The sequence below is a fragment of the Drosophila elegans genome, unplaced genomic scaffold, assembly GCF_018152505.1.
Source record: "Drosophila elegans isolate 14027-0461.03 unplaced genomic scaffold, ASM1815250v1 contig_208, whole genome shotgun sequence".
Lineage (NCBI taxonomy): Eukaryota > Metazoa > Arthropoda > Insecta > Diptera > Drosophilidae > Drosophila > Drosophila elegans.
In genome coordinates, this window is record NW_024545578.1 from 8,582,068 (window position 1) to 8,593,584 (window position 11,517).

At 41.7% G+C, this 11,517-nt stretch overlaps 3 protein-coding genes across 3 annotated transcripts; 1 reads left to right on the forward strand and 2 right to left on the reverse strand.

Annotated features, from left to right (window-relative positions):
* Nucleotides 1-99: 99 nt before the first annotated feature.
* Nucleotides 100-4,346, reverse strand: LOC108146582. Its single transcript, XM_041708502.1, has 6 exons — nt 4,324-4,346; nt 4,148-4,262; nt 2,062-4,095; nt 1,942-1,995; nt 1,664-1,883; nt 100-1,596 (listed from the first exon to the last, which is right to left on the reverse strand). Exons 2-6 carry the CDS (start codon nt 4,192-4,194, stop codon nt 100-102), a joined length of 3,852 nt encoding a protein of 1,283 aa, XP_041564436.1. The 5' UTR covers nt 4,195-4,262; nt 4,324-4,346.
* A 763-nt stretch (nt 4,347-5,109) lies between these two features.
* LOC108146583 (putative mediator of RNA polymerase II transcription subunit 12) lies at nt 5,110-7,888 on the reverse strand. The gene is made up of 2 exons (XM_041708348.1): nt 6,663-7,888; nt 5,110-6,485 (listed from the first exon to the last, which is right to left on the reverse strand). Exons 1-2 carry the CDS (start codon nt 7,823-7,825, stop codon nt 5,270-5,272), a joined length of 2,379 nt encoding a protein of 792 aa, XP_041564282.1. The 5' UTR covers nt 7,826-7,888; the 3' UTR covers nt 5,110-5,269.
* A 259-nt stretch (nt 7,889-8,147) lies between these two features.
* LOC108146614 lies at nt 8,148-11,491 on the forward strand. Its single transcript, XM_017272660.2, has 4 exons — nt 8,148-8,334; nt 8,392-10,005; nt 10,138-10,479; nt 10,877-11,491. The coding sequence occupies exons 1-4, from the start codon at nt 8,285-8,287 to the stop codon at nt 11,406-11,408; spliced, it is 2,538 nt and encodes an 845-aa protein (XP_017128149.1). The 5' UTR covers nt 8,148-8,284; the 3' UTR covers nt 11,409-11,491.
* The last annotated feature ends 26 nt before the right edge of the window (nt 11,492-11,517 follow it).

Consider the following 11,517-nt stretch of genomic DNA (forward strand, 5'->3'; position numbering starts at 1 on the left):
CATCTCTATTTTGGGCGCCAAATATTTTAAAAGCTTGTTATTAAAAATAAAACAAATTCTTTAAATTTTGAAAAGTATTTATTTATTTCAATTCAAAAATTAAATATGGTATTCTGATTGAAGGTATTCATCCAATTTGACATTTTGCTGAGGGCGGAACATCATATTCTGACTTTGCAGTTGAGGTTGGAACAATTGATTCTGAGGCGGAATAAAAGGATGATTTTGGTCTGGAACGGATCCCATTACCAGCTGCTTTGGGAATTGATTGCTGTGTGGTCTTAAAAAATATTGCTGTGGCGATTGCAATGCGTAAAGAAATTCGGATCTAAGAGATGGCGGCTGAAAGTTGGAATCCATGCGAGTTATGTTGTACTTGTTAACGGTCTGATCATAGAATCCCTCCGGAAGCGTTTGTATATTCTCTTGTAAAGCTTGAGGGTAGTAGAAAGGACTCGGGGGATATACAGGATCCTGAAACTGGAGATTTTGACTAAATGTTGGCATAGGAGGCTGCTGAAATTGAGCTTGCATAACTGGTGCAGAAGCAGGTGATTTTGTAGTCCTCCACTGATCACGCGGATCTATTAAGTAATTTTCACTAAACGGTGTTCTATTTTGTGGGGCGCTTCTAGATGTTTGTGGTTGGTCAGGGGGCTGTGATATCATAAATCCTTGAGGTAGGTTAGGGGGAAGTCCGGTATATCGCTGGGGACAATGGGTACAGGGAGGTCTTCCGCAGGTTTGAAGCAGATTTTCCCTGTCACAAGGAGTTCTGGTCGCCATAAGAAAGGTCTTCTCGATGCCCGTATCGGGGATTTCGATCCTCGCACTTTCAGTACTGCTGAGTTTTCGAGGTTGCATGAGGGTAACCGTTTCCAGTGTTTCCACGTCAGTAGATCTTAAGGTAGCATTTGAGCGCGCCATGGATTTGGTTTGACTAGAATCACCCAGGGGAACTTCTAATTTAGAATATCCAGCTGGCTCAGTCCAGGTTAAGCTGGCATCATTTGGTTGGTTCGGAGTATAACCTTCTGCCTTACCAATAGCTAAATTTCGTGTCCTTCTCAAGTCTTGATAACTATCTTGGTTGCTTCGATCAGATCTAAAACCGGATTGGCCATACAAAGTATGAGTCTCATCATTCTCGGAATTTGTTCTCCTATTTCCATTGTATTTATCTTGTTTTTCTTGAAGTTGGACTCCAAAAGCCTTTGAATCCTTTTGAATTACTTGAAGCACAGTGTAAGATGGACTTCCTTTGAACTTAAAACTATCCCTACTTTCTATCGATGTATTAGATCCTAAATCATTGCATTGCTTTAAAAACCGAGGACTCTCTTTTCTTTCCCCAACACACAATTTTGAGACAGATGACTGCTGGCCAGAATCAAAGGAGGTCTTCGAATTTATTTTTTTGGTCCCTTTGCATGGTAATAAACTCTGTTTTAGATCACTCAGTCTCGTTGGCGTGATCGATCTGGAAGATCTTCGGAAAACTGCGATACAACCATTACCTTGGCTTTTAAACATATTGGGTTTTGGATTCTTCAAAATTACCTTGCGTATTATTGCAGTCTTATAAAGCTTTGAGATCTAATTAAAATTGTAATAAAAAACTGCTTGAAATACAAGTAGTAGCAAAATAATACAAAAAACGTACCTTTTGCTGAGATGAATTTGAATCTCGACGGTTAGTAATTAACAATTGGGAACAGGATAGAGGAAGTGCATCATGCTCCAGTTTTATTGGATGAGGTATTTCGAGTTGGCCATGGACATCTCTGCATGGCAACGCATTTTGTAAAGAAACCTCACAGGTTTTGGGCACCATTTGTAATTGATGGGGCACTAACATAGTTAACTTTGCCTTTAGCTCTCTCCTGAAAATTTGAATTATCCAAAAAATAGTTTAATCCTAAAGCCGTATTTTTCTCTTACCATTTATCCTTTTTATTCTGGCTTAAAGGCATTACAAGTGATGGTCGATTTTGTCTAGGGTGAAACAATTTACAATAGTTATCATAACTAGTTTATTAAAAAAAAAAAACAATAAATTACCCTGTTTGATCCTGCTGGATTTTCTGTCTTTGATTAAAATTTAAGAATCCCTCTTGCAACCTGCATTGCTTTAAAAAATCGACATTTATACTATAATTCGGAGTTGCAAATTTGCGACAGTCTTGGTCTTCTTTTTCCATTCGATTGTGAGTTGTGTAATTATTGTACCCAAGTCGTTCATAATCCTCCGATTCGCTTTCGCAAGTTTCGTCCTGTAGAACAAGTACTTGTTCAGGACATTTTTGACTTTCAGTATTTTGCTTCCCGGAAAAATGAGCCGGTTCTTTTTGAGGCTGACACGGGTGTGCATTTCCAGATCTGGGTATGTTTTTGTTTTGAGTGCATCGACGCATCCAGCCATTAGGTGCTGAATGCGAGCGCTGATTATTATAATATTTAACTTGATCTGCATCAGAACTCGGAGGCATGTGGTTTAATTGATCCTCACAATTCTCACTTTTCTGGCCACACGAATTGCTCATATAGTTTTCAAAGGATTTTGTTTCTTCTGAAGTCTTACTTGAACATTCACCAATATCAGTGATCGCCTGGTCTGTCCTAAATGATTCGGACGAACTGCCCTGCTCATTATGGAGCCTATTTGAATGTTGGCTCATGTCTACTGCCTCCTCAGTATTCTGGCGACAGGGAATATAATCTCTTTGATCATTATTAAATTTTTTTGTAAAATTAGTTGAGCCCCCAGACGTTATACGATGACTTTGTTTTTGGTTTAGTTTCTTCCTAATTTGACCTTTATATGATTTCTTTGTTTTAGAATTAATAATCTCGCTTCCTTCAGATGATTTAAATGATTTTGAGCTATGCCTAATACTTGAGCTTATATTTTCAGAACTCTTACGAAATATTTTGCTAGATGCTGACAAGGTTTCGTCACTGCCAATATTTTCTTGTCTTTGATGAGAAGACTCGGTTTTTTTTTGGCTGATAATTTCTGGTTTCAATTTTTTTCCTTGGACAGAATCTGTAGATCTTGATTTAATACCATCGGCAGCCTCTTTAGGTTTAGTTTTATTGAACATCTGGTTTTGCATCTGGATATATTGGCTACAATATTGGCAACATTGGGGTGGCCCATAATATTGCCATCTTGGCATATGACATCCGTACCTAAAATGAGATCGATATATGGACCCGGGCAAAACTGAAACTGGTTTGGGATCACTAAATAAATTATCTTTTTTGTCGGCATCTTTGGCTTTCCTTAAGTCCTCAGATAGCATTGATTTGTCTGAATTTGAGATTTTTCCAACCAAACTAAATTTAGAGGACTCAGGGTTAGATTCTGAAAGGATTTTAGATGATTTCTTTTTCTTCCTTTTCAGTTTTATGAGCTCAGGAGGAGGCGGCGGCAATGTGTTTATTGATACACTTTTCTGGGAACTTTTTGGTGAAGAAACGATCGGAATCTTAGGCTCTAATTTCAAATCTAATTTTTCCGTTTTATCATCTAACTTAGGCTCCAATTTTATATCTGATTTTTCGCTTTTATCATCTATCTCGGTTTGAAGTTTAAGAGATTCTTTTGAGCGGCAAGTCTTTATCATTTCCTCATCCGCTTCATTTTCCAGCCTTTGAATACTTCTCACATTTGTGGACTTCTCGGCAAAGTAACGACACGTCTTCTTCTCTTCTCCATTAGAAAATTTGGCAGCCAGTTGAATCCTGATTTGTTCCAAACAGCATAAGACAGGATCCGATTCTTCTTCAATCGTTTGAGTAGATGTCTCGAAGGTACATAGTTTTCTACCTCGTTTAAGTCCTTTTTTCTTTGTAAAGGCTATCGCCTTAGAGATAGACGAACTATCTTCTGGATTTGGAGCTGGCAGAGCACGTTGCATTAAGAATTCAGACGGCCTAGGCATTTGAATTGATCTATTCTGGTGTAACTTTCCTGCCGGAACAAGGGATTTATATAACTGTGGACTGATATTGCCAGCAAATGGCTGGAAATTATGTTTCATACTGATGGGAAATGGAATATTTACACGAAAGGGTAAATTGCACTCGTACCTGTTGGATTTAATAAATGGTTTTAAAGGAAAGACAGATTAATATAACTTACCATATACAATCATCGTCGTCATCTCCTGCTGTTGACCTTCCTGACATCTTCTTAGCTTTAATATTTTTGCGTTTTGGCTTGGACTTTATAAGTGCTTTTTGATTCTGTTCTATTTCTGGCTTTGGTGTTTGCTTTCTTTTATTTACTTCTAAAGGTGTTAAATTCTTTTTTGCTACCTTTCTAGGATATAATATCATTGTTGATCTGGCGCAGCAATTCGAGCTTGTGGCAGACAACAGGCCTTCTCCCTCAGATGTAGAAAATCCCTGGAGGTTACAAAGAAATACTTAATAATTATTATAAATTAGAGAACTTCTCGTTTACGAACCTTATTTCTTAGGTCTCCTCGACTTGTCAAAGGGGTTCTAATATAACACTTTTTGTTTTGTCTGGTTTGGATTTGGCTCGCTTCCGAAACTTTGTTACCTATTAAATCCAGATAATTTTATATTGGTTTGGTTTTAAATCCTAATTTGATCAGATGATGATTTACCTGTTAAGGAAGTTCGGGGTAAAACTTTTCCAGGTAAGGAATTCCCTTTTAATTTACTTTTACTGTCAATCCTGGAAGTCCCTTTGTGTAGTGGACACTTTAGTAACCAGTTCAGTGGGCAGTATAATCCGCATACTTTTTCATCAGTTTCTTTTAATTTCTGCCGCCTATCTGTTCCAACCATTTCCTTCGATTTATGCATTTTCTGCCGACAACATGAGAAGTGGTTTTTCTGCAAATCGCCGGACACTTGATTTAAATTACAAATTTTTAAGTAAAAATAACTGCCGAAGAGATGGCTTCTCTTCCGACTATATCTTTAATACAAAAATCTGTAATTTGAATGAAATGGGGCATGCAGCTTAGCTTCTCGTTCTAAACCCTGAAAGTTGAAAAAATTTGGAATTTAAAATATATAAGATCGAATAAGTGACAAAAAACTCAAGTTGTAAGCTTTAAAATCGGAACTTTATTCGTCATTGACTTCTTTTTTCCTCAATTTTAAACGGAAGAATTGCACAATTAAATTTTTGATGAGACCTCTGTTTGTAGGATATCTGACCTTGAAAAGACAATAATTTGGTCTGCTCAAGGTAAGTTACACTACAAATTTTAGAGGGCTCAAATTGTTAGCGTGGCCAACATCGCGGCATCATGAATCGCATTTGGGCATATCGCTGGCAACAACAACTGGGACAAAATTGTGGGGCAAAAGGACACTTATTCAGTTGGGTTGATTGACTAGATCGCGCAGGTTGCTGCTGCTGTTGTTGCTGTTGCTGGTGGAATAATCTTTGTGGCTTCTGCTGACAAGGAGGCGGCTTTTGTGGCGGAAAAGGAGGTTTCCTACACTGCTGCTGACAAGGAGGCATTTGTGGAATCTGCTGACAAGGAGGTACTTGATAGTGCTGCTGACAAGGAGATATTAGTTGGTTCTGCTGACCGGGACCCATTTGTTGACTTTGCTGACAAGGACTCATTTCTTGAGGCAGAAAAGTCGGTGGCTGTTGCAGTTGGGCAGGAAATTGCTGAAACTCTGGCTGAATATAAGTATTTTGATTTGGCATCGTTAGGGGCACTGGATATAGGCCAAACGGCATTGGTTCCGCCTGGGATCTGGTCTGAGGGTCCAATGGCAAGGGATGGGGAATCCCTGTTGGATATTTAGGCTCTGACTGCGTGGAAAACCGCGGGTAATCCTCTTCACCGTTTTCCTTAACTTCCTCGGGTAAAGCATATCCCTCGTTCAGTGCATCATCTAAGGGACCTACGAACTGATTCTCAGTGGTCCAACCAGGAATCTCTGCGCCATTCTGGGTCAGCACTTGCATCTGCCGCACTCTGGTGGCCCCACAGGCACTGTTCAGCTGGAGTTGCACCTGGGCAATCTGGGCCTGTGCCTCCAGCATCTGCTTCTTGAGCTCCTCGGCCAGCATTTCGGTCAGGAAATTCTCCTCAATCGGTTGCTGTTCCCCTGGCTGTTGCTGTTGTTGTGGTTGCATCTGCTGTTGTTCTGGTTGTTGCATCTGCTGTTGTTCTGGTTGTTGCTGTGGCTGAAGAATTGGTTGTTCCATTGACTGTTGTTGATTGTAAACAGGCAAGTTGCTAGGCTGATTCATTTCCTCATGCTTGAAATTTCTTCTTGGGCTTCCTTGCCCATTGGAACTGGGTGTATTTCGCACAAAATTTCTCTGTTGCTGCTGAAAGCAAGATGGTTTTTGTTGCAAGCAAGGTTGTTGCTGGAAGCAAGGTTGTTGTTGCTGGAAGCAAGGTTGCTGCTGCTGGAAGCAAGGTTGCTGCTGCTGGAAGCAAGGTTGTTGCTGCTGGAAGCAAGGTTGTTGCTGCTGGAAGCAAGGTTGTTGCTGCTGGAAGCAAGGTTGTTGCTGCTGAAAGCATTGTTGCTGTTGTGAGTATGGTTGCTGTTGCAGGGATTGTTGCTGCTGAAAGCAAGGTTGCTGCTGCGAGCATGGTTGCTGCTGAAAGCAAAGTTGATGGTGCGATTGTTGCTGCCTAAATGGCGATCCAAAACAATTTCCATTTTGCCGCTGCTGCGAATAACCATAAGATTGGTTACACTTTGAGACCGCATTGTTCATATTATCATTTGGACAATCGATGCTGAGGAAGTGAGCCTCGGTCACCTCGCAGGCGGTGACAAATTCCGCCTCGCCCATAACCTGCTGCTCCTCATCGCAGATGGTCACGATATTGCCGCAATTGGGAACTGCGGCCTGGAACCACTGACACGAAACAGGTCGATGTCGTGTGGGATACTCCCCTCGAAAGCAGGGATATTTCTTAGAGCTGGCAACCTCCGTTGGTTTCTGTATTTTTTGTTCCTTGGCTGGCTGTTTGGTGACCTCAACTTGCTCGACGGGCTTTGCTTTCTTTGGCTCTTCAGGTTTACTTGCCTCTACACTCTCAGGAAAACTTTTGTTTAAAGTATCCTGACTATTCTCCTTAGAATTCTTTTCGGTTTCCGGTTTGGAATTCTCCTGGGTTTCCGGTATTGAGTTCTCCTGGGTTTCCGGCTGTGAGTTCTCCTGGGTTTCCGGCTGTGAATTCTCCTGGGTTTCCGGTCTTGAGTTCTCCTGGGTTTCCGGTTTTGAATTCACCCTGCTTTCGTCTTGTGATGCCCCAGATATCTTTGATGTCTTGGATGGTATCTTTTCAAACTCTTCTTCTCGGGCTTTGGCAGTAGCCACTCCACCTAACATCTCTGGTGTCTTCTCGAACTCTTCATTTCTGGCCTTGGCCCTTGCTGTTGGAGATTCAGCTCTACGCTTCACCGATGCCTCCATAGACTGCTGTGCATTTTTACTCAAGCCAATGGTCTTTGAACTTGGTGGAACACTTGCCAAAACTTGTGTAACCGGCATTCCCGCCTGCAATCTAACCGGTGGCCTGGTCTTGATCTTCGTTGTCAATAGTTCCGGAGTACCCATGGATCGGCAGCTGCTGGTTTGCCTGCCACGACGATATGTGGGTGGGCAGGAGGATAGGGATCTCTTGGTTTCCGCACCAGTGGGTAGACTTTGGACCAGGGCTCGCAACAGTTGCTGTTCGATGCGGTTATTGGTCGGCTCAGGTGACAAATCAGTCCCCAGGTTGGTTGTCCTCCTCGCTGGACTTACATTTCGCCTATAGGGACTGGCCCTTTGTGTTCGGACCCCGCCATTGAGCATTTTTGCAGTTTTAAAGCAGTTCGAGTGTTCAATCAATTATACAATGCTTCCGTTTAAACTTGCCTTCCGGCATGACATTAAATTTTGAATTGTCAATTTTGTCAATGTTTAAAACAAGGCATGTATAAGTATTATACTTAATGTATACAAGAAAATATATTTCTCAACTTTAACTCCTTTTTAAAGTTTCTTCATGGCTTTTGGCCTATTCCTAATTTATATATATTTAATAGTGGGTTATTTACCCTTCGGATTAGTGATCTTTTAATAGTGGAAATTAAATTTTTACTTTGCAACTTAATCAAAATAGTCTTAGTTTAAGACATCAACAAATAATTTAGACTACTTTTTTACAAGTTTTGATTATTAATGTTTTTTTTGTGAATTCCTCGTAATTGGCCATGATTGAAGGTGGAACGTTAAACAGGAGGAGTTTTAGGCCACACTTTTACGTTCAAAATGTGTGATCCATGTCGAGTTTTAAGGAGGTGCAACAGCTGCCATGGCGGGTAAGCTTATTAAAAGGGTTATTATCTATAATTTACCTACTTTACTTCCATCAACAGATGTTATTGCTTTCCTAGACAGAATTGCCGTCCGCGATCTTGTTCCATTGATTCGCGTAATTGCCGCGTTGTGTTTCCTGGGGAGTTCCAAAAGTTCTCGGATATGATTCCACCTAGTTTTCTTCAAAAGCAGCCAAAGCCAATTAAGAAGAAAAAGCGCTCAAAGAGTTGCACAGCATGTGACGATATATGTAAAGATCCGTGTGCGGATAAATGTACTCAAAAGTGTGATAATCCATGTCGAATGGTTGAAAAGGAAAAGGATGTCGATGAGCAGCAATGTGATGAAGGGTTCCGGCAGGATGGTAACACAGGGTTTGGAGCTTTAGGACCCGGTTTTAACGAAGCTTCAGGAGCAGGTTTTGGTTTTCAGCCGGGACAACCTACTATTATCCCATGCTATGGCACCTACGGACCGAGTGGAAACCCCATGATATTTGGAATGCCCCCACCCACTCAATATGGTAACTTCGGAATCCCTGGACCGGTGGTTTTACCCGTGGCTCAGCCATCTGTAGCAGGTCAGGGTGATTTTCGAAATCCAAGGGGACCTCCGGCGGCCGGTTTGCCCACTAAACATGTATCTGGATTCAATCCCTGTACTGGTGAAATTATGCAGTGCGAAAATCAGCCAAATTCCGGAGGGCAACAATGCCCGTCTTATAACCAACTCTGCCAGGGTTTGGGCATGGGTTTTGGGCCAAACAGTCAGTATTATCCATGCAATGTTGCACAGCAACCAGTAGCTCCAATGCATGAATTCCAAAGTAATCCACATGCGAGTCAAGTTCCTCAAGTTGGTAACAGGAGCAAGTCAATGGGACCTCCAGCGCAAAGACAACCAACCAGCTTTGCACCTTACAATCAGAATTATTCCTATAATGTGGGAGTTCTTTCTCCAGAATCAAGGCAAGTTCCTCAAACTATGTCACCTTCAGTTGAAGTGCATCAAGATGTTACCAGGTCAAAGTCCCCAAGACAGCGGAATGAGTCGAGAGGAGGTCGTTTGGATAAGCCATCCGAGTTCAGAAGAACTACAGTTTTCAATGAGCTGGGAATTGAACATAACAATCGGCAATTTTCAAATAACGTTGGCGAGAGAAATCCTGATCCTAGAACACTTCCCAAATCTAAGCCATCTGTGGGTCGAAGTGATAGAAGGTCTCCAGACTCAAGAAAACCAAATCCTTCAATGGGGGCACCCTCAAACCACTCTAAACAACCCGAATCGCATGTACCCTATATTCAACAGAGTGTGGGCATGGGTTTTGATCCATCCAATCAGTACTTTCCTTATAATATCGCCGATTGTCCCTTGAATGCGACCTTTGTTCTGGATTCCTCTTACGGTCAGACACGCCAAAATAATGAAAGATCGCATTCTGTTGGAGCACGAAACGTATCGAAGAAAAGGCCTGAAACGAGTAAAAAATCTGAAGGGATATCAAGTAAAAAATCAACGGCAGGATCGCCTGCTGATCAACCAGTGAAATGCTACTGCACGCGGTTCGATCCTAACAATCAATATTATCCCTATTATGTAGCTGAAGAAGGGGAATGTCCGCCTCCGGAGAAGATGAAAGACTCTAGGGAATGCTCGAAGCTCCTTAACCGGTGAGTTTAATGTCAGCTCTATTGAGGCAGAATCAAACTCATAAGCATTTCACCACTCCACACACATCATTCTTTCTTTCCTCCAACACTATATAATTAAATATGCGGTAATGTTTTCCGTATCTATTGCAGTGTCACCGACTCCTGTCCTCCGTGTGATCTGCAGAAGTGGTGCCATCTCCTGATGCCTAAGGGAAAGTCCAAAAAGCAGGGAAAGCCGGCTGCTAAAAATAACAGGAAAACGCATGGATCAATTAATTTGGGAGGCAAGTCCAAGATGAGCCTGCCGAGTTCTAAGGCGCAGAACTCCAACGAGGTAGTCGATAGTGAAACACCTCCAACGACAACTTCCGTGGATATCGAAACGCCCCAAGCTGCAGATTCTGGCTGTCCGTGCGGTTGCAAAGGTCAATGTCCTGCACCTTCGCCAAAACCGGAAATGCGCAGCTGCAGCTGCTCTGCCAACTTACCTGAGTAAGTAGTCTTAGAAAATAAGGAATCTTTGAAATTAAAACAAGAAGGAAAACTTAGTTTATCAATTTCAAAAAAATGGGTTCAAGGTTGAGCCATCTGCCAAATTGCAACTCCAATTTTTAAATGTCCAAAATGTACACTTATGCAAATATTTTCTAAAATATTGGTTCGATTCGGAAAATATTTTATGAGTCGATAATTGTTGGCAGAATAACTGTTGATAACTTAACACATTCTGCATGCTAAATTGTCATTCTCTGGCTTTTATAGTTTCAGGAATATCGACGTTCATAGGGAAATATCTAGATTGACTGGGCTATCTTCCATTTACCTTTTACAAACTTTTCAACGAATACAATATACACTTACCTATTTATCCATTGAATTTCTTCCATAGAGTAAACAGATCCACGGCAGCGCCCCCTTGTCCCGCGAATTCCGGAAACACCGCCTGCTGGAACTCATGTCCTTATACCTGGCACTATAGTCCCTGCAACGGATACTATTACTACTGCGCGAACTGCTGCAATGGGTGTCATAATTGCTGCAATCACTGCTGCAGTCCGTGCGGTCGCTGTTGCAGCGGCAGCTCCCCTTCTCAGCTGGAGAAAGTTCCTCCGAAACCGAAGCAGAAGGAAAAGCCGGACAAACTGAATGGAAGTAGCAGTAGGCGATATCCTGCAGGAACGGCTGTGGATTTTAACAATCTGTTGAATAATCCAGGAAGTTGTAGATTGCCTCCTCCGCCTGGCATATACAACTGCTCCATGCCGGCGGTTTCAACTATGCCGGGATATAGTCCAACTGCTCAGCCCCAGTTTAACTCCCCCTACAGTGGTCATGGGAAGGCGGTCGGGGTGAATATAAATCGGACCAATCAGCATTATAACCAAAGTCCCTTGAACATCAGCTGCATGCGCCACGGATAGTTTACATCATGTCTAAATTAAACGTTGAACATTTTTTTACATTTTAACACAAGCCTAAATAAAGATCTAAAGTTTACCTTTAAGGATAAAAGCAAGGAGTGAAAACATA